This window comes from Salvelinus alpinus, chromosome 22, assembly GCF_045679555.1.
Source record: "Salvelinus alpinus chromosome 22, SLU_Salpinus.1, whole genome shotgun sequence".
Lineage (NCBI taxonomy): Eukaryota > Metazoa > Chordata > Actinopteri > Salmoniformes > Salmonidae > Salvelinus > Salvelinus alpinus.
The window spans coordinates 451,797-476,082 of record NC_092107.1 but is presented as its reverse complement, the minus strand read 5'-3'; the positions used below and the strand labels follow the sequence as shown (position 1 = coordinate 476,082).

At 40.7% G+C, this 24,286-nt stretch overlaps 1 protein-coding gene and 1 pseudogene across 2 annotated transcripts; one reads left to right on the top strand and one right to left on the bottom strand.

Annotated features, from left to right (window-relative positions):
* Positions 1–7,650: 7,650 nt before the first annotated feature.
* On the bottom strand, positions 7,651–14,429 carry LOC139548722 (diacylglycerol O-acyltransferase 2-like; annotated as a pseudogene).
* On the top strand, positions 13,983–20,051 carry LOC139548721 (microtubule-associated protein 6 homolog). Of its 2 annotated transcripts, XM_071358469.1 has the most exons (4): positions 13,983–15,260; positions 16,412–16,637; positions 17,148–17,196; positions 18,011–18,141. In XM_071358469.1, exons 1-3 carry the CDS (start codon positions 14,512–14,514, stop codon positions 17,190–17,192), a joined length of 1,020 nt encoding a protein of 339 aa, XP_071214570.1. In that variant the 5' UTR covers positions 13,983–14,511; the 3' UTR covers positions 17,193–17,196; positions 18,011–18,141. The 2 variants fall into 2 exon arrangements, with proteins under 2 accessions (XP_071214570.1, XP_071214569.1); XM_071358468.1 differs by lacking the exon at positions 17,148–17,196 and having other exon boundaries at positions 13,990–15,260; positions 18,011–20,051.
* Positions 20,052–24,286: the final 4,235 nt, after the last annotated feature.

Below are 24,286 nucleotides of genomic sequence, written 5' to 3'. Positions count from 1 at the left end.
AAAATCGCGTTGTTTCGGAGGAGTGCAAAGGCGAATTGAGTTATTGCACACGCGCACCTCACAGAGTAGGTGTTCCCTAACGGAAATATGCAGATGATGCTAGAACGCGCCAAGAGGATCTCGCTAGCTCATGCTTGGCTCTGCCCCCCATCGCTCATTTGTTCCCATTAAAACGAAAGGATGTGGTCTTAGTTATTGAAATGTTTGACAAAGCCTATGAGGAAATTAATGGAGTTTTTTTTACACCGAAAATAAGGTCTGGTAAATTCATAATGGTCGTGTTAACTGATTGATATTATCTCATAGAATAAAACATAAAATCTCATAAGCCTGTGTTCGACTCAGACCTTATTTGGCGCATTATCCGAAAACCCAAATTTTTCCCCATAGGAATGACTGAACAAACCAGAGGTAACTCATTTCCAGTTGTTAGGACTACAAGCTGGCCAGATGGTAAATAGTTACACATTTTTGCGTTGCAAAATTACCTGTTGTAAACAATTCTGATAATAACTAGACTTTGTAATATGTCTTGGGAACAACAACCTTAATATGGTGCTTTAGTATGTCATCACTTAATTGGGGGAGAGTTGTGCATGTGACTCCATTTGATAGCTGTTTCTGTTTGGTATGTATGACATCCCACAGAGCCCAGAACAAGGCCGCACTCAATTTTTTGTTGTTGTTGCTCTTTTGCATGTTATTTTGACATTAATACATGTCACATATCAGTTTGCAAACAAACAATGTAAAAAATATATATATTTTCATAATAAAGCTGCATACATACATGGTGTTTTTTGCTTTTCTTAAATAATGCATCTCCAAAATGCAGGTGTTTCAGTCCAGCTCGGTGCTTTCTGTGGTGGAGGGTCAGCCGCGGAAAATACAGAGCATAGGGGTTGGTAATCTTCTCTAGTTGCTCCGTGATTGGCTCAGTGTTCTGTCGCTCATGGGGACCGTGTCACTGCAAAATCTACAGGGATAGCTTGAAAGTTCAAGCCCCCTTGGGTGCTGCCATAGATTTACATTAGAAGTGCCCATCTAAGAAGGTTCAAGGTCATTGGCCAAAGATACAATTATGTAAAATCACGTTAAATCTACCGTAGCTTTGATTGAAAGGATCATGTCAACATCATACTTTCAAAATCTGAGCTAGCAAGCTTGACAAGCAGTCATCATCATGAATCACATCGACAATCTACTGGCAAATCCTTTTCAATCCTTGTCATATGAAGAGAAATTATAGATAAAACGTATCAATGCTCATCGGCCATTGGACATACATCACACAACAAGTTGGAAATCGCAAATTCAACAAAGAGTGGTTTGGAAGGAATCAGTTGCTAACTGCAAGCGTTGCAAAGCAATACCTATTTTGCTTCCCCTGCCTGCTATTCGGTGGAGAGGGTGTGTGGTCCAAGTCTGTGTTTAAGGGTCTCTTTTCCAAGCTTAAAACCATAGGATAAATAAAGGGGGCATATAAACAGACTATGAAAACTCTTACAATATTTGATGACATTTCTCTAAAACAGGCTATAGGCTACATGTGCACCACCAAGTCAGAACTGTAGGCTAAGTTATGAGGGGGAAAGGGACCCAATTCTTAGGGTGAAGCACATGGGCTACTAACAGCTTAGTACACAACATAAACTTAGTATTAATTTCTTAGCTACATTATACATATCTCCCTGACATATTACATAATTTATGCAGCAGCATAAAATACATTTTTGGACTCACCTTGTTGTGCTGTGAATGCTTGAACAGGATGGTGGTGCAGCGGTCCTTTTTGTGAGCAAATTTTGTCATGAAACTTTGTCATCTAAGTCTAGCTTTCATGGTTCCTTCTATTAAGGCAAGTCGTCCAGGTCCTGAGGCAGCAAAGCATCCCCAAACCATCACACTACCGCCACCATGCTTGACAGTTGGTATGAGGTTCTTACTCTGGAATGCCCTGTTTGGTTTTCGTCAGGCATAATCAACCATCAAGACTCTTGGAAGAATGTTCTATGGCCAGATGATTCAAAAGTGTTTGTGTTTGTGTTTTGTTTAGTCACCAATACATCAGATAATGAATGATAGGCTCACCATTTAGTAATCTTTACTAACATTTAATCCAATAGCAAAAAATTCTAGATACACAGTTATTTTTGAAGTGCTGAATAATAGATGGTAAATATAATTTTCAGTATCATGCAGTATTTGACTATAACTTGATAGTTATACAGTTCTAATCAACATCTCCAACCTCATCTCATTGATTGGACTCCAGGTTAGCTGACTCCTGACTCCAACTAGGTTTTGGGGAAGTCATTAGCCTAGGGGTTCACATACTTTTTCCAACCTACACTATGAATGTTTAAATGATATATTCAATATAGACAAGAAAAATACAATAATTTGTGTGTTATTAGTTTAAGCAGACTGTGTTTGTCTATTGTTTTGACCTAGATGAAGATCAGATCAAATTTGATGACCAATTTATGCAGAAATCCAGGTATTTCCAAAGGGTTCACATACTTTTTCTTGCCACTTGCCAAAACATTTTGGGCGGGCTTGCCTGTTATGCATGTTATTTTGGCATTAATACGTGTCACATATCAGTTTGCAAACAATGTTAATAAAGCTGCATACACACATGGTCTCTTTTTTATTTTCTTGAATAAGGCAGCTCCAAAATGCAGGTGTTTCAGCCTAGCTCAGTGCTTTCTGTGGTGGTGGGGCGAGCCAGCAGAAATAGGAGCATTGTTCCGCGACTGGCTCAGTGTTCTGTCACTCATGGGGACACTACGTCATCGCCAAGTTTAAGTCCTTCGTAAGGGTAGACATCCAAAATTTCAGCCCTTTGGGGGCTGCCATAGAGTGCCCTTCCAAGAAGGCTCAAGGTCATTGGTCAAAGATAAAATGACATCAAATCAAGTTATATGTACAGTAGCTTTGATTGGACTGATTATGTCAACATCTTACTTTCAAAGTCTTAGCTAGCAGTCATCATCATGAATCAAGTCGACAATCTACTGGCAAATCCTTTTTAATCCTTGTCATTTGATGAGAAATAATGAAGAGAAATTATAGATTTCGGCCATTGGACATAAAGATTACACAAGTTGGAAATTGCAAATTCAACAATGAGTCGTTTGGAAGGAATCAGTAGCTAACTGCAAGCATTGCAAAGCAACCACTAACGTTAGCTTGCTATTCAATGGAGTGGCTGTGTATACTGTAGCTAAGAAAGTAGTACTAAGTGTATGTTGTATACTAAGCTGTTAGTAGCCCATGTGCCTCACCCTAATAATTTGGTCTATTTTCACCAAAGCGGTATTGTACACACATCCTTTGTGGTATTTGTGTGCTTGTTTGGTACAGCTTTGACAGTGCTACTGATAGTAGGGGTGGCGCTTGGCTTGCAGGTGCAACTTCAGCACACACAACATTCTATAATAGAATTGTGTTATTTGACATGTCAAATTAAAAGCTTATTTAACGTGTCAAATAGTGTTATATATTTTTTGGGACACGCAAAGACCCAAAAGCCATTCAATGTGCCTCACCCTAATAATTTGGTCTATTTTCACCTCTTAATTTCAGCTACTGTTCTAACTTGGTGGTGCACATGTAGCCTTTAACCTGTTTTAGAGAAATGTAATCATCGAATATTGTAAGAGCTTTCATTGTCTGTTTAAATGCCCACTTTTTTTATCCTACAGTTCTGACTTGGTGTACAGGGAGTACACTGTAAGAACAGCCCATGTTCTGAATTCTGTCGCTGTACATTTCAAAACTGCTGAACAAGTAGTTATATTGACTATCTCCGTCGTCGCTCATGAATGTCTTAATTGAAATTACGGATTGCCTCTTAACCGCTTGTCGTCCCCTTATGCCATAGTTTGCACATCTCAATTGTCAGTAGAAACCACATTTGTTGAAGCAAGTCAGCCATATCAGCTATGTTTTTTTTAAAGGCAGTAAATGAGGCTGAATGAACTGTTTCGCTGCCAGACAAGGCTCAGCTGAAAGCCAGGTCTAGCAGTGGTAAGGTGTTGGGACTGCTGTTGGGACTCTGCTGTTGGGACAGCTTTATGTAGGCCCTAACAGTTTGTGGGCACCGTTTGTCACCGTTATAGTGCAATCAATGTATTGTTTAGTGTTGTGTAGTGGATTTGCTGGCGTGCATCCCACTTCTTTTTTTTTTGCCCCACCAAGATTTACATTCTAAAATTGCCACTGGACGTCACAGAGTCAATTGCTGCTACAATGGGTCTACCTGTGGGAGGAGACACTTGTTTGTGTAATTTAGAAACTGTATAAAAAGTTGGTATCTTAGGAAATTTCACATATAGAAATTCACATAATTTTTGGGGTGATTTGTTATGATTCCAAATAGATTTTCACTGTGGATATCAAATCAAACTTTATTTGCCACATGCCCCCGAATACAATAAGTGTAGACTTTACCATGAAATGCTTACTTACAAGCCATTAACCAACAGTGCAGTTCAAGAAGTAGAAAATATTTACCAAGTAGGCTAAAATAAAAATAAATAATAAAAAGTAACACAATAAGAATAACAATAATGAGGCTATATACAGGAGGCGCCGGTACCGAGTCAGTGTTTAGGGGTACAGGCTAGTTGAGGTAATCTGTATATGTAGGTGGGGGCGATGTGACTATGCATAGGTAACAAACAAACAGCGAGTAGCAGCACTGTACAGGTGGTGGTGGTGGTGGTGGTGGTGGTGGTGGGGGGGGTGTTGAGGAGCCTTTTGGTCCTAGACTTGGTGCTCCGGTACCACTTGCCAGATATGATATTATGCTGGAATTCTAGGGTAGGGTCATGATTCAGTTTGTGATAGAAGTCACCTTTAGATAGTTGTCGGCAACATTCATTCACATAGTCACATTTGTTTTGTATGCAAATTCCTCCTCCTTTGTTAATTTTCTTTATGATAATAGAAGGATCTGATTGTAAGTCCTTAAGAGCCATTCTCTCGTCTCTACTCAGGTTATCATAGGATTTGTGTTTCTGTTTGTCTTTCAGTCTGTCACCTACATAATTCTCAACAATCCTGCAGAAGGTTTCTACGGATGCATTGCGTTTGGGGGAGGTATGAATGAACTTTTTGCTCTAAATGTGTTTCTCTCAGAGTTGTCCGGTACCTTAGCTTGGTTGATGGCTCTATCTCCTGCTTGGCTCACAGTAGGGCAGGTAAGTCTATTGATTAACATGGTAGACCTATGTGTATATCTCACTGAGGATGACATTTCAAGTGGAGTCATGTAAATTTCACTGTTATTAAAGAAGTCACACAATCTCAGATTACAGAAAAACTTAAAAAGATCTATATGGAGGTCAAAGTCATTAATGTATGTAGTACAGTTGAAGTTGGAAGTTTACGTACACCTTAGCTAAATACATTTAAACTAAGTTTTTCACAATTCCTGACATTTAATCTGAATAAAAATTCCATGTCTTAGGTCAGTTAGGATGACCACTTTATTTTAAGAATGTAAAACGTCAGAATAATAGTAGAGAGAATGATTATTTCAACTTTTATTTCTTTCATCACATACCCAGTGGGTCAGAAGTTTACATACACTCAATTAGTATTTGGTAGCATTGCCTTTAAATTGTTTAACTTGGGTCAAACGTTTTGGGTAGCCTTCCACAAGCTTCTCATAATAAGTTGGGTGAATGTTGGCCCATTCCTCCTGACAGAGCTGGTGTAACTGAGTCAGGTTTGTAGACCTCCTTGCTCGCACACGCTTTTTCAGTTCTGCCCACACATTTTCAATACCTTAACTTTGATGTCCTTAAGCCATTTTGCCACAACTTTGGAAGTATGCTTGGGGTCATTGCCCATTTGGAAGACCCATTTGCGACCAAGCTTTAACATCCTGACTGATGTCTTGAGATATTGCTTCAATATATCCACATAATTTTCCAACCTCATGATGCCATCTATTTTGTGAAGTGCACCAGTCCCTCCTGCAGCAAAGCACCCCCACAACATGATGCTACCAGCCCCGTGCTTCACGGTTGGGATGGTGTTCTTCGGCTTGCAAGAGTCCCCCTTTTTCCTCCAAACATAACGATGGTCATTATGGCCAAACAGTTCTATTTTTGTTTCATCAGACCAGAGGACATTTCTCCAAAAAGTGCGATCTTTGTCCCCATGTGCAGTTGCAAACCGTAGTCTGGCTTTTTTATGGCGGTTTTGGAGCAGTGGCTTCTTCCTTGCTGAGCGGCCTTTCAGGTTATGTCGATATAGGACTCGTTTTACTGTGGATGTAGATACTTTGTACCTGTTTCCTCCAGCATCTTCACAGGGTCCTTTACTGTTGCTCTGGGATTGATTTGCACTTTTCGCACCAAAGTACGTTCATCTCTAGGAGACAGAATGCGTCTCCTTCCTGAGCGGTATGACGGCTGCGTGGTCCCATGGTGTTTATACTTGCGTGCTTTTTGTACAGATGAACGTGGTACCTTCAGGCGTTTGGAAATTGCTCCCAAGGATGAACCAGACTTGTGGAGGTCTACAATTTATTTTCTGGGGTCTTGGCTGATTTCTTTTGATTTTCCCATGATGTCAAGCAAAGAAGCACTGAGTTTGAAGGTAGGCCTTGAAATACATCCACAGGTACACCTCCAATTGACTCAAATGATGTCAATAAGCCTATCAGAAGCTTCTATAGCCATAACATCATTTTCTGGAATTGTCCAAGCTGTTTAAAGGCACAGTCATTTTAGTGTATGTAAACTTCTGACCCACTGGAATTGTGATACAGTGAATTATAAGTGAAATAATCTGTCTGTAAACAATTGTTGGAAAAATTACTTGTGTCATGCACAAAGTAGATGTCCTAACCGACTTGCCAAAACTATAGTTTGTTAACAAGAGTGGTTGAAAAACGAGTTTTAATGACTCCAAACTAAGTGTATGTAAACTTCCGACTTCAACTGTAGGTACAAATGATAACCCATGTCATAATAGAAAAAAGGCAAGAGACATGAGGGCATAGGTAATGGTAAAAAATGGAAATGTATGTGCTGCATTTTAAATAATCATGCCAATATACATAGTATGCTAAAAATATATTCTACAGCTGGTTTTCTAGTCTTTCATTTATTGATTCACTTTCAAGATTAGGTGTCAACCCAACTTTATGATACTACTATAAAGTATTTAGTTTTTTCCACATTTTGATTGTTTTGCTGTAAAATCCAGAAAATGAAAACGACAACAATTACAGGGTGAATGGCTCAAAGGCATCAGTTCTTTACAATGAACAAACAAAGATATCAAATGTTTTACAGGCATATGTAATGTTTGAGAAGCAACTGAAAGTCAATATGGTGACATACTGTATCTTGTTAAGCTGTGGTAACAAACACATTACTCCTTCAACAGATGCACATGTGGATGGATGTAGAGCTGGGGACCACTGCACTGACTGACAGGCAGATTCAGCGCTTTCAGTGAGGGCTTAATGATTCAAACTATGATCAATAACATCAGAGGGCACCAATGAGAAATCATGGCCTTCATACTTTATTATCGTTTTAAAGAAGGAATAAAACATGTAGTGTGACGACAGTTGAATGTTTTTTGTGTTCTGTGCCCTTCTAAAATAAAGGGGGAAGGTTATAGTGTGTATATGTTTTATTAAAACCTACATTCGCATCACTGTTTTGTGAACAGATAGTCACAGACTATGATAATGTGGAAGCTACATCGTGAGTGTCTATTGACCTCACTTGTTCTTATGTGGAAAAATTTGAGGACAAGTGAATTTAGATAGTGTCTCTCTGAACAATATCTTTAAATTTACACACTGAACCACTGAATAGTTATATTAAAACATACAAGCAACTAATAATACATGATATTGCATGCCTGCTTGATATACAATATTTTACAAAAGGTTTGAATAGCTGGGATACATTGGTTCGTTCACTGTAGTGAAGAGTCAAGACACCCCCGTGTGGCCATGCAAGTGACATGTTAAGACAAATACAGAAAGACTTGTTAAGACAAATACAGAAATGGTTTGACATCACTATGTTCTCTCTGCAAAATATATTTAGAAAGTGCCTCAGAAAACAACCCAGTTCTGATTCAAAAAGCAAATGTTATGGATTTAAAATACACATGATCTGTTTTATTTTCATCAGCAGAACCATAAATTGAAGAAATATGCTGCCCCCTGGGGGTTATATTGAAGTGAATGTGATGACAGTAATAATGCATCAAATGTGTTACAGCAGGCTATGGTTCCAGACAGAAAACAACAATCTTAACCCAGGACACTTCACCTAGTGAATATCCTAGAAAAGAACCGGCAGCATCTATTGTGTTTCTGTCTGTCTTGACAGGTAGCCTTTGATCTGTGAGATGGTTCCTTTAGTCACAGCTTCAGTCATAATGTACAAGGCTTATCCGGAGCAGCCAACGAGGAGTGCTTGCGTCTGACCCGGCCAGGGTATGACCACTCCTCAGTGAATCACCAGAACATTCTCCTCCCTCAGCTCAAAGTGGGTCTTGTGCTTGTCAAAGAGTTGTGTAAGGGAGCTCATGTACATGGTGTGGTGATGATTCACTTCTTCTTGGCTGGGTGAACTGATCTTGGGCATCTCCGGGGGGTTTTCCAACTGAAAGGCGAAATCATTTTCTCAGTTTTACTCACCCTAAAATAGATCAAATGTACTTGAATTCTAGATTACATCCAAGGTCATTCTCCACATACATACTTTAATGGGGTAAAAAGAAAATGTAAACGCTTGGTTGCACTTTGTTTTAGAGGAACAGAAATTACTAAGAAATGACATGGTCAAATGGTAATTACATAGTAATAACATATAAATAACTTTACACAAGACCCGCTAGTATTTCTAGGGAACATGGTAAGCTTACCAACTGAGTTGATGGGTTTGAAGAAGGGGACCAGGCCCTAAGTGTCAGGGGAGAAGAGGCCCCGGCCCTGAAACACACAGGGGGCAAATCCCAGGATCTTCTGTAGCCTCCTCTGGATCAGCCTCCACCACGATCCCTCATTCAGTATCAGCTGCTTATACACATCATTCTCTCCAAATGAGTACACAGGCACCAGGTTAGCCCTGGTAGACAATAACACAATAAGACACAACACAACATAGTCAGTCTCACCTCCAGATGATTAGTTTGACAGTCTGTTCAAAGTGTATCTCCTTGAATCAATGTAGCTTTCTGGTGTGGATTGTTTGTGTATACCATGGGGACCCACCCTTGTTGCAAAGCCAGTGTCACAGAGCCCTTGTGGTTCTTTAGGGTCATACAATGACCTCCTAGAGTACAGTCCAGAGATTCAGCTGCCCCTCCAACACTAATAATGACTGCATTCCCTGTCCCATTAAATCAAATCAAATGTATTTATATAGCCCTTCTTACATCAGCTGATATCTCAAAGTGCTGTACAGAAACCCAGCCTAAAACCCCAAACAATGCAGGTGTAGAAGCACGGTGGCTAGGAAAAACTCCCTAGAAAGGCCAAAACCTAGGAAGAAACCTAGGAAGAAACCTAGAGAGGAACCAGGCTATGAGGGGTGGCCAGTCCTCTTCTGGCTGTGCCGGGTGAAGATTATAACAGAACATGGCCAAGATGTTCAAATGTTCATAAATGACCAGCATGGTCAAATAATAATAATCACAGTAGTTGTCGAGGGTGCAGCAAGTCAGCACCTCAGGAGTAAATGTCAGTTGGCTTTTCATAGCCGATCATTAAGAGTATCTCTACCGCTCCTGCTGTCTCTAGAGAGTTGAAAACAGCAGGTCTGGGACAGGTAGCACGTCCGGTGAACAGGTCAGTAGCCGCAGGCAGAACAGTTGAAACTGGAGCAGCAGCACGGCCAGGTGGACTGGGGACAGCAAGGAGTCATCATGCCAGGTAGTCCTGAGGCATGGTCCTAGGGCTCAGGTCCTCCGAGAGAGAGAAAGAAAGAGAGAAAGAGAGAATTAGAGAGAGCATACTAAAATTCACACAGGACACCGGATAAGACAGGAGAAGTACTCCAGATATAACAAACTGACCCTAGCCCACCGACACATGAACTACTACAGCATAAATACTGGACAGAATGAACTCCAGAGTGGCACGATTCACAGGACAAACCCCTGAAGATTAATAATGAATCACTATTTTTAGGAGCAACATTTACAGAACTACTCAATCATATCTATAAATTAAACCTTTACTGTCCTTGGAGGGAAATTCATCTACAATGTATGTCCATGTTACGAACAATCACTCATTGTTTTAGTATGAGTTGAGACTAACCAGAGACCAGTGTCCTCACCTGCAGACATCAGGTACTCTCTGGCTAATGGCATGTGGAAGTTCCCAGCCAGGGTAGCCACAAATGGTGTTATTCCAGGGAACTTTGCTGAAAAACCATTGGCCTCTGTTGCAAAGTTACAAAGTGCTCCAATTCCATGTGGGTGGTAGCCAAGGATATAGTTTCGATTGGGCAACAAGTTGTGAGTCTTGATAAGCTGAAATCACAAGATTGTTAAATATAAGACTCAACATTGAAATAATACTAAATAGCAAATATTGGCTTGAACAACAGTTAATTTGACCTTGGAATGTGACAAATCTGTGTGCAGTTACTATCACTCACTCGGATACGGAAGTAGTTTCGGTAGTAGGTCCACGCTGTCCAGTTCCTTACCCACGAGAACCTTCGGCCAGCTAGGAGTAAACACACCATATCATCAACAAAAAGCTACAGTAAGTCTGAAGAACAACCAGTGCCCTACTCCAACTGTATTCTCTAAAGGGCTGTAATGTAGCGATTAGCTTGCCTTGTTTGTGTGTGTTCCAATCATCTACTCTCTTTATTAGTGCAGGGGACATCTGAATATTGTCCTTGTATATTATCTGTTCCATTATGTCAGAATCCCCAACTGGGCTACGTTGCCTCTCTTTAGTCATATTACATGACCTTTATAAGCTACATAAGCAAGCATCCTGGTCTCATAGACTAGGCGTAACATAGTACATGTAAATCCGGGGCACTCAAATTATTGTGGTATGTTAAGTTTGGTATGGTTACATAAGACAGATGGCTAGTTAAGGCAGAAACTAAAGTAGGGTGGTTGGTCAGGGTGAATGAGTGGTCGTATAAAGCGAACATCTCGCAACCCAAAGGTTGCGAGTTTGAACTTCATTATGTAATTTGTAAATTATAATATGAAAGGGGTGATGGACATCCACATATTAATACATACCTTAATATGAAACGTAATATCATACTAAATGATGAAGTGTTGTGGATTTACGTACAGAATAATACAAAATTCTCTGAGACCAGGTTGAAGCAAGGGATGAATTGGGTGTCAATAATGATTGTCAACTAATAAAGGAAATATGTCCGATAGCAAAATCAAACAGAAAGGTAAATTTATTTTTTCTTTGATTGAACAAATGTGTTTTTCCTAAGCAATCAGCCCATAGATCATGGCGTCAAAATTAACAGATACACAAGCTGGGAAAATCCAATGGTAGTCATAGGGTGAGAGATTCCATTCCAGCGCTTTGAGACAACGTGTTCTCATAGACTGTCCTTGGTTCAAAACAGCTACTGTAACAATTAACAGCATGTCTTTGTTTTGCAATGATCCTGTAATCTTAACATTTTTGTTTAATAAAGGAAACCTTGACCCCACATTGAAACCAATGAATGAATCATGGTGAAAATAAACATGAAAATGTATCTTGCATACAGTACATATTTCTAAGGAGTCTTCTGTGAATCAAGTAAAATACAATAAATTTTGCCACCTGAATTATATTGGCAACGTTTCCTTACTTAATGTACAGATTTAAACAGATCACTATGAGCAAAGACAGGTAGGCTATCCATCAATGCCACTTTTAGTCTCATTGATGGAGGCAAAATGCCTAAATGCATTATAAGCCTCATATTGGCTTATTTAATAACATTCCCACATGATATGAATCCTAAACAATTGTGCAATTCACCCATTCACAAAGCCTATCTAATACGCCCCTCCATTATAATTGATGATACTTTGTATCTCTCAGCCACGTGTAAATGTTTTGAATAATGCCCTGGTTGTTCCAACTGTTTGTAGCTTTTTCTATCCCTCTGTGTTTCTGTGTTTGTTCCCAGCGGTGTCTCTGCGACTGATATTTGTGACCTTTACATACTCAATAAAGTAGGACTACTCACACTAAATCACACCCCAATAGCCTCAAGCACCATAGGTCTACTTATAATTATTCAGTATTGATGCTACGCTATATATACAAAGGTATGTGGACACCCCTTCAAATTAGTGGATTCGGCTATTTCAGCCACACCCAGTGTTGACAGGTGTTTAAAATTGAGCAGCTATGCAATCTCCATAGACAAACATTCGCAGTAGAATGGTCTTACTGAAGACCTCAGTGACTTTCAACGTGGCACCGTTATAGGATCCCACCTTTCCAACAAGTCAGTTCGTCAAATTTCTGCCCTGCTAGAGCTGCCCCGGTCAACTGTAAGTGCTGTTATTGTGAAGTGGAAACGTCTAGGAGCAACAACGACTGAGCAGCAAAGTGGAAGGCCGCACAAGTTCACAGAAGGGGACTGCCGGGTGCTGAACTGCGTAGCGCTTAAAAATAGTCTGTCCTCGGTTGTAAACCTCACTACTGAATTCCAAACTGCCTCTGGAAGCAACATCAGCACAAGAACTATTCGCCGGAGCTTCATGAAATCTGGAAGTCTGACGGACGAATCTGGGAGCCCTACCTGCCCCAATGCATAGTGCTAACTGTAAAGTTTGGTGGAGGAGAAATAATGGTATGGGGCTGTTTTTCAAGGTTTGTGCTAGAACCCGTAGTTCCAGTGAAGGGAAATCTTAACGCTATAGCATACAATGACATTCTAGATGATTCTGTGCTTCCAACTTTGTGACAGCAGTTTGTGGAAGACCCTTTCCTTTTTCAGCATGACAATGCCCCCGTGCACAAAGCGATGTCCATACAGAAATGGTTCAGTGTGGAAGAACTTGACTGGCCTGCACAGAGGCCTGATCTCAACCACATCAAACACCTTTGGGATGAATTGGAACACCGACTGTGAGCCAGGCCTTATTGCCCAGCATCAGTGCTCGACCTCACTAATGCTCTTGTGGCTGAATGGCAGTAAGTCCCCGCAGAAATGTTCAAACATCTAGTGGAAAGCCTTCCCTGAAGAGTGGAGGCTGTTATAGCAGCAAAGGGGGGACCAACTCCATATTAATGCCCATGCTTTTGGAATGAGATGTTCAACGAGCCGATGTCCACATACTTTTTGACATGTACTGTATTGAACTAAAGCCTACTCACAGAGCTTTAGGCTATAGACATACAGGTAACTGCCAAAATAAAGTAAATACCAGCATAAAGTGTCTTAATTAATTGGGCGTTGGTGCACCACGAGCCAGAACAGCTTCAATTCACCTTGGCATAGAGTGTCTGGAACACTATTGGAGGGATACGACACTATTCTTCCAAGAGAAATTCCATAATTTGGTGTTTTGTTGATGGAGGTGGAAAACGCTGCCTCAGGCACTGCTCCAGGATCTCACATACTGTAAGTGTTCAATTGGGTTATGATCTGGTGATTGAGATGGCCATGACATATGGTTTACATAATGTTCATGCTCATCAAACCATTCAGTGACCACTCATGCCCTGTGGATAGGGGCATAGCCATGGCAGCCAAAATAATGTCCAAAATAATGTTCTGCCAAACATTTTTATACATGACCCTTAGCATGATGGGATGTTAATTGCTTCATTAAGCCAGGAACCACACCTGTGTGAAAGCACCTGCTTTGAATATACCTTGTATCCCTCATATTCAAGTGTTTCCATTATTTTGGCAGTTACCTGTACATCTCCCATCATCCATTCTAATATATAGTTTGTGAGGGCAGAGGTAAGCTATACTGTACACTAGATCGAGGTCGGCCGTGTCTGTACATCATCCACGGGAAAAGGAGGGCTAACCAGGCAGCGTCTCCTCCCTCTTTAAGGAGGGTGACAGGTGACAGTTCACAATGCAGACCCAGTGCATCTTCTGAGGTTTTACGAAACGTAGCGGGGTGGGGTCGCTCTGATGCGCAACCAGAAAGCCGATCCAGACCGGGAATGCAATGTGCTCCACACAGCAAATCCAGTCTATTTCAACTTAAATTATTTTAGCTGTGCAGAACTAGTAGCCTACAGAGGACTTTGCTAATTTGTATTATAAGGCTCTTACATTTCTTACCATCTAGCAAGCATCGTAGGATTTCTGAAAAAAATGAGACATAGGTGGACAAGTACATTTTCCTGACTGGACAGAATTTGAGTGGGTGCAAGGAGCATCATTTCTCCGTCTCCAGTCCGCGAGTAGGACGTTCTTTCAGGACTCTCATCAGTAGCCTAACACTTTGATTCAGATTTGAAGTACAGAGGTTATTCTATCTCCATCGTTGATTATGGCATGGCCGTGCATCACACGGGCTTGCTGCATTAACCGCTTCTGGAGTGAATTAGACAAAGCGGACATCGCCGTCCCTCTGGTTTTCACGAAATATTCGGATGTGGCCGAGTTGCAACACCTCCATCCTCAGCCTCCATCTAGACAGAAGAGGACCGGAACTATCACCATAGAAACCCAACCTTCTCACAGTGAACCGGCGGCGGTGGCGGCCAAGGCACCGCCCGCGACTGGTGCCGCATCAGGAAAACATGGCTGTAGTGCGTCTGTGATGCGCCAGGATTTCAGGGAATGGAAAGATATACGCCCGGAGCCCAGCTACAAACCCAAGAATGAATATCACCCCTCGGCGACTCCTTTCAACAACGTAACCCAGTATCAGAAGGATTATAAACCATGGCCTGTCCCGAAAAAGGGAGACCACCCCTGGATCCCCAAACCCAGCCCCACCGCCTCCTCCGGTGCCCAAGAAGTAGGCGTTGGGACCAAATTGGAGCATGCAACCACAGAGCCCGAGAGCGGTGTTGAGAAGAGTGAAATTGAAGAAAAGGTGCAAGAGAAAGAATCCATAGAGAGGAAAAAGAAACCAGTGAAGAAGGAGAAGACTGTAGAGAAGAAAGTGAGTGCCAAAACGGAGGGACAGCCACCAGCAGGTGCCACTGTGGAGGGGAAAGGAAGGGCAGCAGCAGACGCGCTGAACAGACAGATTAAACAGGTCGTCTCAACTGGCACTGGCAGCTCTTATAGGTGACGATCTGATTACTGTGGGACTATTTTCATTGAATGTTCATTATTGAATTTCTTTATTGTACACATTTTCTGCCTCTGAAATATATTTTTTCACAGTTTAAATACAGTATATCAACCATAAATTAAACATGGAATGTAGGCCACAATGAACTTTATTGTGGAGCCCAAAATTATTTAATAAGGCATAACACAATATTTTGTGTTGCTTAGCCAATACTCAATGTACAATTAATTACACAACATCTTAATTTAGCATTACAGTAACTACCTAAATACATGCATCAATTGTTAATCAACTGTATTTAAATATTGTGCACATGTTGGTAAGAGAAGAAAATATTGTGCACAACATTTAAATACAATTGATTAACAATTGATGCATGCATTTTTGGTAGTTACTGTACTAGCAGTAGCAAAGCCAAGATGCATGTAGCCTTCAGTCTATTGACAATAAAGTGCACATAATCCCTACTGGGCTTTATAATCTACTCAAGAAAGCCCACGCTGCCTCTCCATCATGAACTGTACATGTCAGTTTCTTTCTAGATTAATCTTACATTTTTTTTTGTTTGATATTTGATATAACATATGTTCTCTCATTTCAGTGTCCTGTGATCATGATGATCGGACTACTATTGTCATAGGTAGCTGCTGCAGCATTGATTGTCCCCTGTTTCATCCTCCTCTATTACCAGATCAATACAGAAGCGCATCATGTCAGGGCCAAGGCAGTAAAGGAGCTCTGGATATAATCATGTCTACTGTTCTCAACCTATCCCTAAGGCCTCTCTAGGGGGGCTCTCCCTTTGTTTCCCTCCATTTTGACTGCAAGGTCAATGAGTTTCTGTGTAAAATATGTATAGAGTTTTGCAGCTGTCGTCTGTGTGTAAAAGTAAGCAAAAGCTCTGTTTTGTAGTTACTGTAATGGATAGTAAAGTGACTAACGAGTCATGCTACACTCCCGGTGTACACTTTGGCTGTAGATGTCATTTTGGTCAATTTCCTCCCACCGATTTTGGGCAACAGCAATGTTTGTTTGGGATTCATAATAAGACTTAGTCATTTGTTTTATGATTAATTAATACAGTAGCATCTAGAAAAAACAACAGTGGAACTAATGCTGAGTTTGCTGATTCATTGTTTTTCAGGAATGAGTTCAAGGCGTACAAAGATGTGAAGCCAGTGAAGTTAACCAAGCCCCAGTCTCAGTACAAACCTCCTCTGGATGAGAAGGACAAGACCACCCTGGAGACCAGCTACAGCGCCACCTACAAGGGGGAGCAGACCAAGGTGCAGCCCACTGACAACAAACTACTGGAGCGCAGGAGGATACGCAGCCTGTACAACGAGCCGGGCGGCAAGGAGACCACCAAGGTGAGCCCACATCAACATGCATGTGACACTGAACACTAACTATTTTATGTTAAAATGTGTATCTAATTGCACAAAATACATGTTCAATTTAGAGTTTTCCAACCTGTTGCTGTGACGGGCCAATTCATGTTTATGTATTTATGTCTCATTGAAAATTAAGATAATGCAAATTACACTTCCAACTGCATTAGTTATTCTGGACATGGTTGTTTTCATGTATATGTTCTCCTTCAAGCAATATACTATTTTGATTTAGATGCTACAATAATAATGATTGAGATCATCACTGTAGCGTGTTCCATGGTCCTAATTACTTTGTAAAGTTGTACAGCATAAAATCCCAGAGGAACTGTCTAAACTAGAAAATGAAGATAAGCATTAGCACATCACAAAACTAATGTAATCAATCAAGGTTAATTAAATCTCCACGTGCATGTTTGTGCGTGGTAGGAAAGTCTCATGTGTTTGCATGCTATGTTTATATGGCCCCTCCCTCTCTCACTCTTGTAGGACTGTTCTGAGACTGAGAGCAGCTCTATTCTAGATCTGCTGTAGTCAGGTGTGTTGACAATTTCTTCTGGAAGGCATGGAGGTTAACCTCAGATTAACTCACGCCTTGATGAATGCACCTTAACCAACAGGACTAGGGTCACATTAGCCACCAAACTGACAGATAATTCAATCCTTCTGTAAAGCTGTCAGCCACATCTTCAGAGTTTGGAATGCCTCTCTCAAGACCACCAAGAAAGCTTGGATTCATTAAATGAATGTATTATTTTGCATGACATTTCAACTCTCAGTCCTTTGGTTTGATTGGTGTCAGAAGAGGCACTTTATACAAAAGGCAAACATCACAATGTTCTTTAAAAAAAAAAAAAATGAGATGAATGACCAAAAATATAGTCTCGTCCCAGGGAAATAGAATAAGACGGTGCATATTAAGTTAGTTGTTCATATACTAACCCCAACTTTATACTGTAAATTTGTATTTTAGACACAACCTTTGTTTTGTGAAATTCGTTTTTCTAAACAGAGATTTTGTTACAATGGACACAAGTGGTTTTCTTCCATTGTAAAGTGCACTAACCACGCAGTGCAAATATTACCAGCAAGATGATGACATTTGCTATTTTATTTTTATTTGATGTTAGTAACAGGAAGGTATGTATTGCATGCTCATAATAAAGATTTACTGTAACATCTCCAGGAAATGAATTACCTTATAGATTCATGAGCTCTTTGTATTACTGTATCATATAGTATCATTGCAAAGAGGATACTGTAACCTGGACTGATGACATTTTGGCTGCATAGTTTGCCTCCAGTTTTAGGAGGATGTCAAGTACAAAATGCCCTCGTCTCTGCCCCTATAGGTGGACAAGACAAAAACCAAACCAAAAAAGACACCAACAACAACGAGCAAAATGGTGAAAAAGGCGAAAGAGAAGACCATCGCTGGTGCACTGTCAACCAAGAAGAAAACCTCCACGAGCACCAAACCAGACGAGTCCAAGCCAGAAGGAGGCGTTATCTCAAAGAAGAGCAAAGAGATAAGCAATAGACTGGCTGAGGCAAAAAAGTAAAAACAAAACATCTCTGCACTACTTAATTTTGGGAATTAAAGGCTGCCTAAAGAATTAGAGAACTCTCATCCATTTGGTCTATCTCTTTCTCTTTGTCTTTTCCTTCATGTTCCTCATCTCTGTGTATACTCACTAGATGTGGAGCTTTTAAGTTGACAGTTTGACATCTTCACCATGCTCTCGTTTAACTATAATGCTTTGTGCGTGCGTGTGTGTGTGTGTGTGTGTGTGTGTGTGTGTGTGTGTGTGTGTGTGTGTGTGTGTGTGTGTGTGTGTGTGTGTGTGTGTGTGTGTGTGTGTGTGTGTGTGTGTGTGTGTGTGTGTGTGTGTGTGTGTGTGTGTGTGTGTGGGTGTGTGTTCCTCTCTCTGTTATAACTTCAGCACCTTTATTGCACATTATTTTGTTGCATTTGTCAAACCTTTGTAGAAAGAATGATTAACCATTCTAAAACAGAGAGCCATTGATACACCGTATGTGGCTCTTAAACGGCTGTTGAAGGCAGTGAGAGGTTAAGCTTTTTTTTCTGACTACCTATCATCATACTGATGATGGATTCTCTATGGTTCTTCTTATCCATCTCTTAGACGGCATTGACTATGTGGTCTCTGCAGATATAAAATCTTAACTACTGTAGCGTTTCCTGGTTACAGTGACTCCGCTCTTTGAACCAAGATTTAATATCATTTAATATTTCATCATATTCGGGAGGATATCTGGTTTCATAAATTTGGTTGCTAAGAAACCAATTGAACTGTAATGTAATTGCTACAGCTTGCATGCAAAGGCCCTATTTGTGGTCGTATGTAGCATTCTAGTATCCTATTCTCACGGTCACAATCTAGCTTGTAATTGAAATCATTCATGAGAAATCAAATGGGGGCAAACCATTTCCAGAATTACTGCATGTGTAGTCATAGTCTGATCTCATACCATAAGTGTCTACACAAACAAGAAAACTGTCACTGACTTACAGTACAAAAGATAGCACTTAGTACTCTAGTGCCTATTGAAACTGTTATGTCAACCCACCAGCTTTGTAGTTCTCACCTTCACACACATGGTTCTACTGCCTTCTTCAATGTGAGAACCACTTTGTCCACTTCCCAGTTATTTGATACAGTATGAAAACTGATGTATTTCTGATAATATACCCCTATTTAATGATATGTCATTATTGTATCCATTACAAAGCTGTGATGCTATTGGTGTGCAAAACCATGTATAATGTAAGAAATTAGCATATGTATGATATAGGACATAGGAAAACCTACTGTATTTACTCAATCACCTCCACTTTCTTCAATGGGCTCAGTAGTTAGGTGTAGAAAGATGAGGGGGCCAGGATAAGAAGATCAAAACAGCTTTTTGGAACATGCAGCTGTCTGTCTGGAACCATTGATATCACATCTATTCACAGTGAGTGCTACTCTAAAATCATCTCACCCTGTCTCTCTTATGTCTGTGCACCTGCAGTCCGCCAGTGTGTTACAGTATGTGGCAGTCCTCCTCCCATATGCTGCTGTGTGTCTGCTACTATCTATTGTACCCCCAGACCACCCTGCTCTCTAGTGCCTGTCAGGGTTCAGTGTGTTAGACCTCCGCAACTCGCCGGCTCCTAGCGCCTGCACCCCAGTACAGTAACTAACGTGCTGAGCACACCACACCTCGGTGCTATTACTCTCTCATCTATATGCTGTCAGTTTGATGCGAATGTACTCAAACCGTGTGAAATGAAGATAATAAGATGTCATATATTGCAGACGTGTTGTGATTGTGTGCTTGTGTTCTCAGCTTGCTCTGAATGAACTAATTAAAAATGTTGAAGCAGAATCTGAATGTTGTGACTTATTATCATGATACAGTATTAGTTAATGCACCTGTCTTGAAGTCTTGAACTGGCCCATAGACACTCTCTCAGACTCCTTCAGAAGAGGTATTAGTCATTTTCATTACGCTACATAGACAAAGAGAGATTGAAAAACCTATTGGAAAATGAGGGCACCAAAACTGCCTCTTTATTTTAGTGGACATTAAAGATTCAGAGAAATGATGTAAGGTCCAGTGAAGATGGTTTGGTTGCTTTGTTATTTCCCATTGGGTGGTAAAATAAAGTGTTTGTTATGGCAGTGGAATTCACATTCTGTCAAATTACAATTATTTAATCATATAAGCATAAAGTACAACTTGAACAAAAAAAATGCTGTCAACTTGAAAAAAAATTGCTTTACAATTTGTAAAACAAGGAACACTTCCAACTATTGATAAATGAGGAACAGAAAAACATCATCAGGAATTAGTTCTGAGATATAAATGGCCCCATCAACAAGAAGTCAACAAATGATTTTGCTTCCCACAAACAAAAGGTGCCCTCAGGCAACTGCAGCTATAAAATGGAAACAGTAATTGATTGCTTTCCTAGCCAATCCAATGAAGGACTGAACACATGCAGTGTCTGTTGTTTGTCTGTGATTCAGTCATCCTAATGTAAAACCTCCTGAATAATTAAGTTGTTATGGGCCACTATTTGGAGAGCGAGCTGTATGAAATATTTAATGGAGGAGCAAAGATGGCAGTGGAACTGCCTAATGCAGAATCCCCTGTTTGGCCAGAAGTATCTTCACGCACATAGCTCGCCATACTGTAGACCTTTTACAAGAACAAAGGTGATGTTTAATTATTTTAATCTACATTCACCAGGTCCACGCTAAAAAGTCTAGCTGACTTTGTATCTCCCATTGGGTAAAAAGTAAAACATTAGTGCTACATCTTCAAACGGATATGATCAGACACTTCTTCATTTACCTTTTGTAAAGAACAAGGTGATTCAGGTAACCAATGTAGACACTCCCACAGGCTGCAGCTATTTAACTGAGAGACTGGACTCAGTGGAGACATGAGACCTATTAATGAATAATGAGCGAATCAGGAAAGGACTCTGATCTGGAGTGACAGACAACTCCTCCTGTCTGGGAGTTAATACCCAGGGAACGTCAGTCTGTCTGCCCCAGAGAAGTCTAGCCTATCAGGACTGCCCCTGTTGCCATGTGACCAGTCAAGACCCCACCAGTATAAGCATTTATATTTATTTAATCTTTATTTAACCAGGTAGGCCAGTTGAGAGCAAGTTCTCATTTACAACTGCGACCTGGCCAAGAAAGCAAAGCAGTGCGACAAAAACAACAGAGTTACACGTGGGATAAATAAACGTACAGTCAATAACACAATAACACAGTGTGTGCAAATGAAGTAAGGAGGTAAGGCAATAAATAGGCCAATAGTGGTGAAGTAATTACAATTTAGCAATTTACATGTGCAGATGAGGATGTGCAAGTAGAAATACTGGTGTGCAAGAGCAGAAAAACAAAAACAAATATGGGGATGAGGTAGGTAGTTGGTTGGATGGGCTATTTACAGATGGGCTGTGTACAGCTGCAGCGATCGGTAAGCTGTTCTGACAGCTGATGCGTAAAGTTAGTGAGGGAGTTATAAGTCTCCAATTTCAGTGATTTTTGCAATTCGTTCCAGTCATTGGCAGCAGAGAACTGGAAGGAAAGGCGGCTAAAGAGGTGTTGGCTTTGGGGATGACCAGTGAAATATACCTGCTGGAGCGTGTGCTACGGGTGGGTGTTGCTATGGTGACCAGTGAGCTGAGAAGGTGGAGCTTTACCTAGCAAAGACTTAGATGACCTGGAGCCAGTGGGTTTGGCGACGAATATGTATTGAATCCCTGAGCTGACAAGGTAAAAATGTCGTTCTGCCCCTGAACAAGGCAGTCAACCCACTGTTCCTAGGCTGTCATTCAAAATAAGAATTTGTTCTTAACTGACTTACCAAGTTAAATGAAGGTAAAAATAAGTATGGGGCTTTGGTGACAAAATGAATGGCACTGCAATAGACTGCATCCAATTTGCTGAGTAGAGTGTTGGAGGCTATTTTGTAAATGACATCGCCGAAGTCAAGTTTTAGTCAGTTTTACCAGGGTATGGTAAAATGAGTGCGAAATAGGATGCCAATTCTAGATTTAACTTTGGATTGGAGATGCTTAATATGAGTCTGGAAGGAGAGTTTACAGTCTAGCCAGACACCTAGGTATTTATAGTTGTCCACATATTTTAAGTCAGAACCATCCAGAGTAGTGATGCTTGTCGTGCGGGCGGGTGTGGGCAGCGATCGGTTGAAGAGCATGCATTTCGTTTTAATATGAGTCTCGAAGGAGAGCAGTTGGAGGCCACAGAAGGAGTGTTGTATGGCGTTGTCCAAAGAAGGGCCAGATGTATACAGAATGGTGTCGTCTGCATAGAGGTGGATCAAAGAATCACCCACAGCAAGAGCGACATCATTGATACATCATGTAGTCTGTACTAAGTGAAGGAGATTGGAGGAGCGAATGAGGTGCTTGTCTGCAAAATAGAATCACCTTCCTCCAAGACGAATAGAGGTACGTTTAAAAGGCACATTCAAAATGAATAATATCAAAATTAAAAATTAAAATGAGCGCATTATGAGTTTTAGGGCTCCCGAGTGGCACAGCGGTCTAAGGCACTGCATCTCAGTGCAAGAGGCGTCACTGCAGTCCCTGGTTTGAATCCAGGCTGCTTCACATCTGATGCACAATTGGCCCAGCATCATCCGGGTTTGGCCGGAGTAGGCCATCATTGTAAATAAGAATTTGCTCTTAACTGGCTTGCCTAGTTAAATAATAAAACTTTTTTTTTTAATGGGTTCATGGCATTGCACTCACACTGACACAGGTGATATCATGGTACTATATTCAGTTATCAGACAACTGTGGCTTCTGGTGGATTGCTTCAGTACTCTTATCCACTGCAATAAGATCCAGGCCATTATGCACTCAGTGAAGTTGCATACGTACACAATAGCACTTTAAAACAATATATTTAGTTCCCATTGCAATAGTAAATGTTTTCTCCAGATCCAAACATTATTCCTGTTCTCATGAGTGACAAATCTTAATTAATGGATTCTTGAAAGTCGGGACAATCCTTGTCCGGCATGGAAACTAGATTTTTATACTAGATTTTTTAATATATTTTTTGCATTATTTGAGCTTAAAATACATTTAGGGGAATTTTATTAGAGCAAAGATTTGCTTTTGGAATTGTCCAAATATTTTCAATATTATTCATTTCCATGTCGGCTCTATGCCCGGAAATGCCCTTACAAAGGATCCCAATTTCAAACTCTCCAAAAAAGTGTTTAACATTTTTAAAAACAGGCAATAATGAATACTAACTGAAGAAATTTCTTATGTAGTTTCTTCCAATAGCCCTCTCTGACTTTAAATAATATTTCTCTCAAAACTAGGAGATTTGGTCAACTCTGTCAGATTTGTCTAAAATCCTAAATGAATCAGGAATGAGAAGGGACAGCTTCACCATAAGGACCCCTTCTTCATGTCCTCATTACCTGTAGTGCAACAAGACCACTCATGGTCTGGAAAGTTCTCTCCTTTTGATAGATTTAAACAAACAATATTAAAATCACCATTGTCACAACCATAAACTGTCAACTCCATCTGCCGAATAGTTTAAGATAGGACATTATATGATTAGGTTTTAGAGTCATAAAGAAACTGAGGAAAAACTTTGTATATTACTTGATTGAAGAAGAAATATTTTATTATTTTATTATTTATTTTATTGCTGGAGGTCATTTTGCAGGGCGCTGGCAGTGCACCTCCTTGCACAAAGGCGGAGGTAGCGGTCCTGCTGCTGGGTTGTTGCCCTCCTACGGCCTCCTCCACGTCTCCTGATGTACTGGCCTGTCTCCTGGTAGCGCCTCCATGCTCTGGACACTACGCTGACAGACACAGCAAACCTTTTTGCCACAGCTCGCATTGATGTGCCATCCTGGATGAACTGCACTACCTGAGCCACTTGTGTGGGTTGTAGACTCCGTCTCATGCTACCACTAGAGTGAGAGCACCGCCAGCATTCAAAAGTGACCAAAACATCAGCCAGGAAGCATAGGAACTGAGAAGTGGTCTGTGGTCACCACCTGCAGAATCACTCCTTTTTTGGGGGTGTCTTGCTAATTGCCTATAA

Excerpts from the sequence above, each read along its gene's own strand:
- LOC139548721 (XM_071358468.1), top strand. The coding sequence starts at position 14,512 with ATGGCATGGCCGTGCATCACACGGGCTTGCTGCATTAACCGCTTCTGG. Across the intron at positions 15,261-16,411 it reads GGCACTGGCAGCTCTTATAG|GAATGAGTTCAAGGCGTACA; the intron begins GTGACGATCTGA and ends ATTGTTTTTCAG. Across the intron at positions 16,638-18,010 it reads GCGGCAAGGAGACCACCAAG|GTGGACAAGACAAAAACCAA; the intron begins GTGAGCCCACAT and ends CTGCCCCTATAG.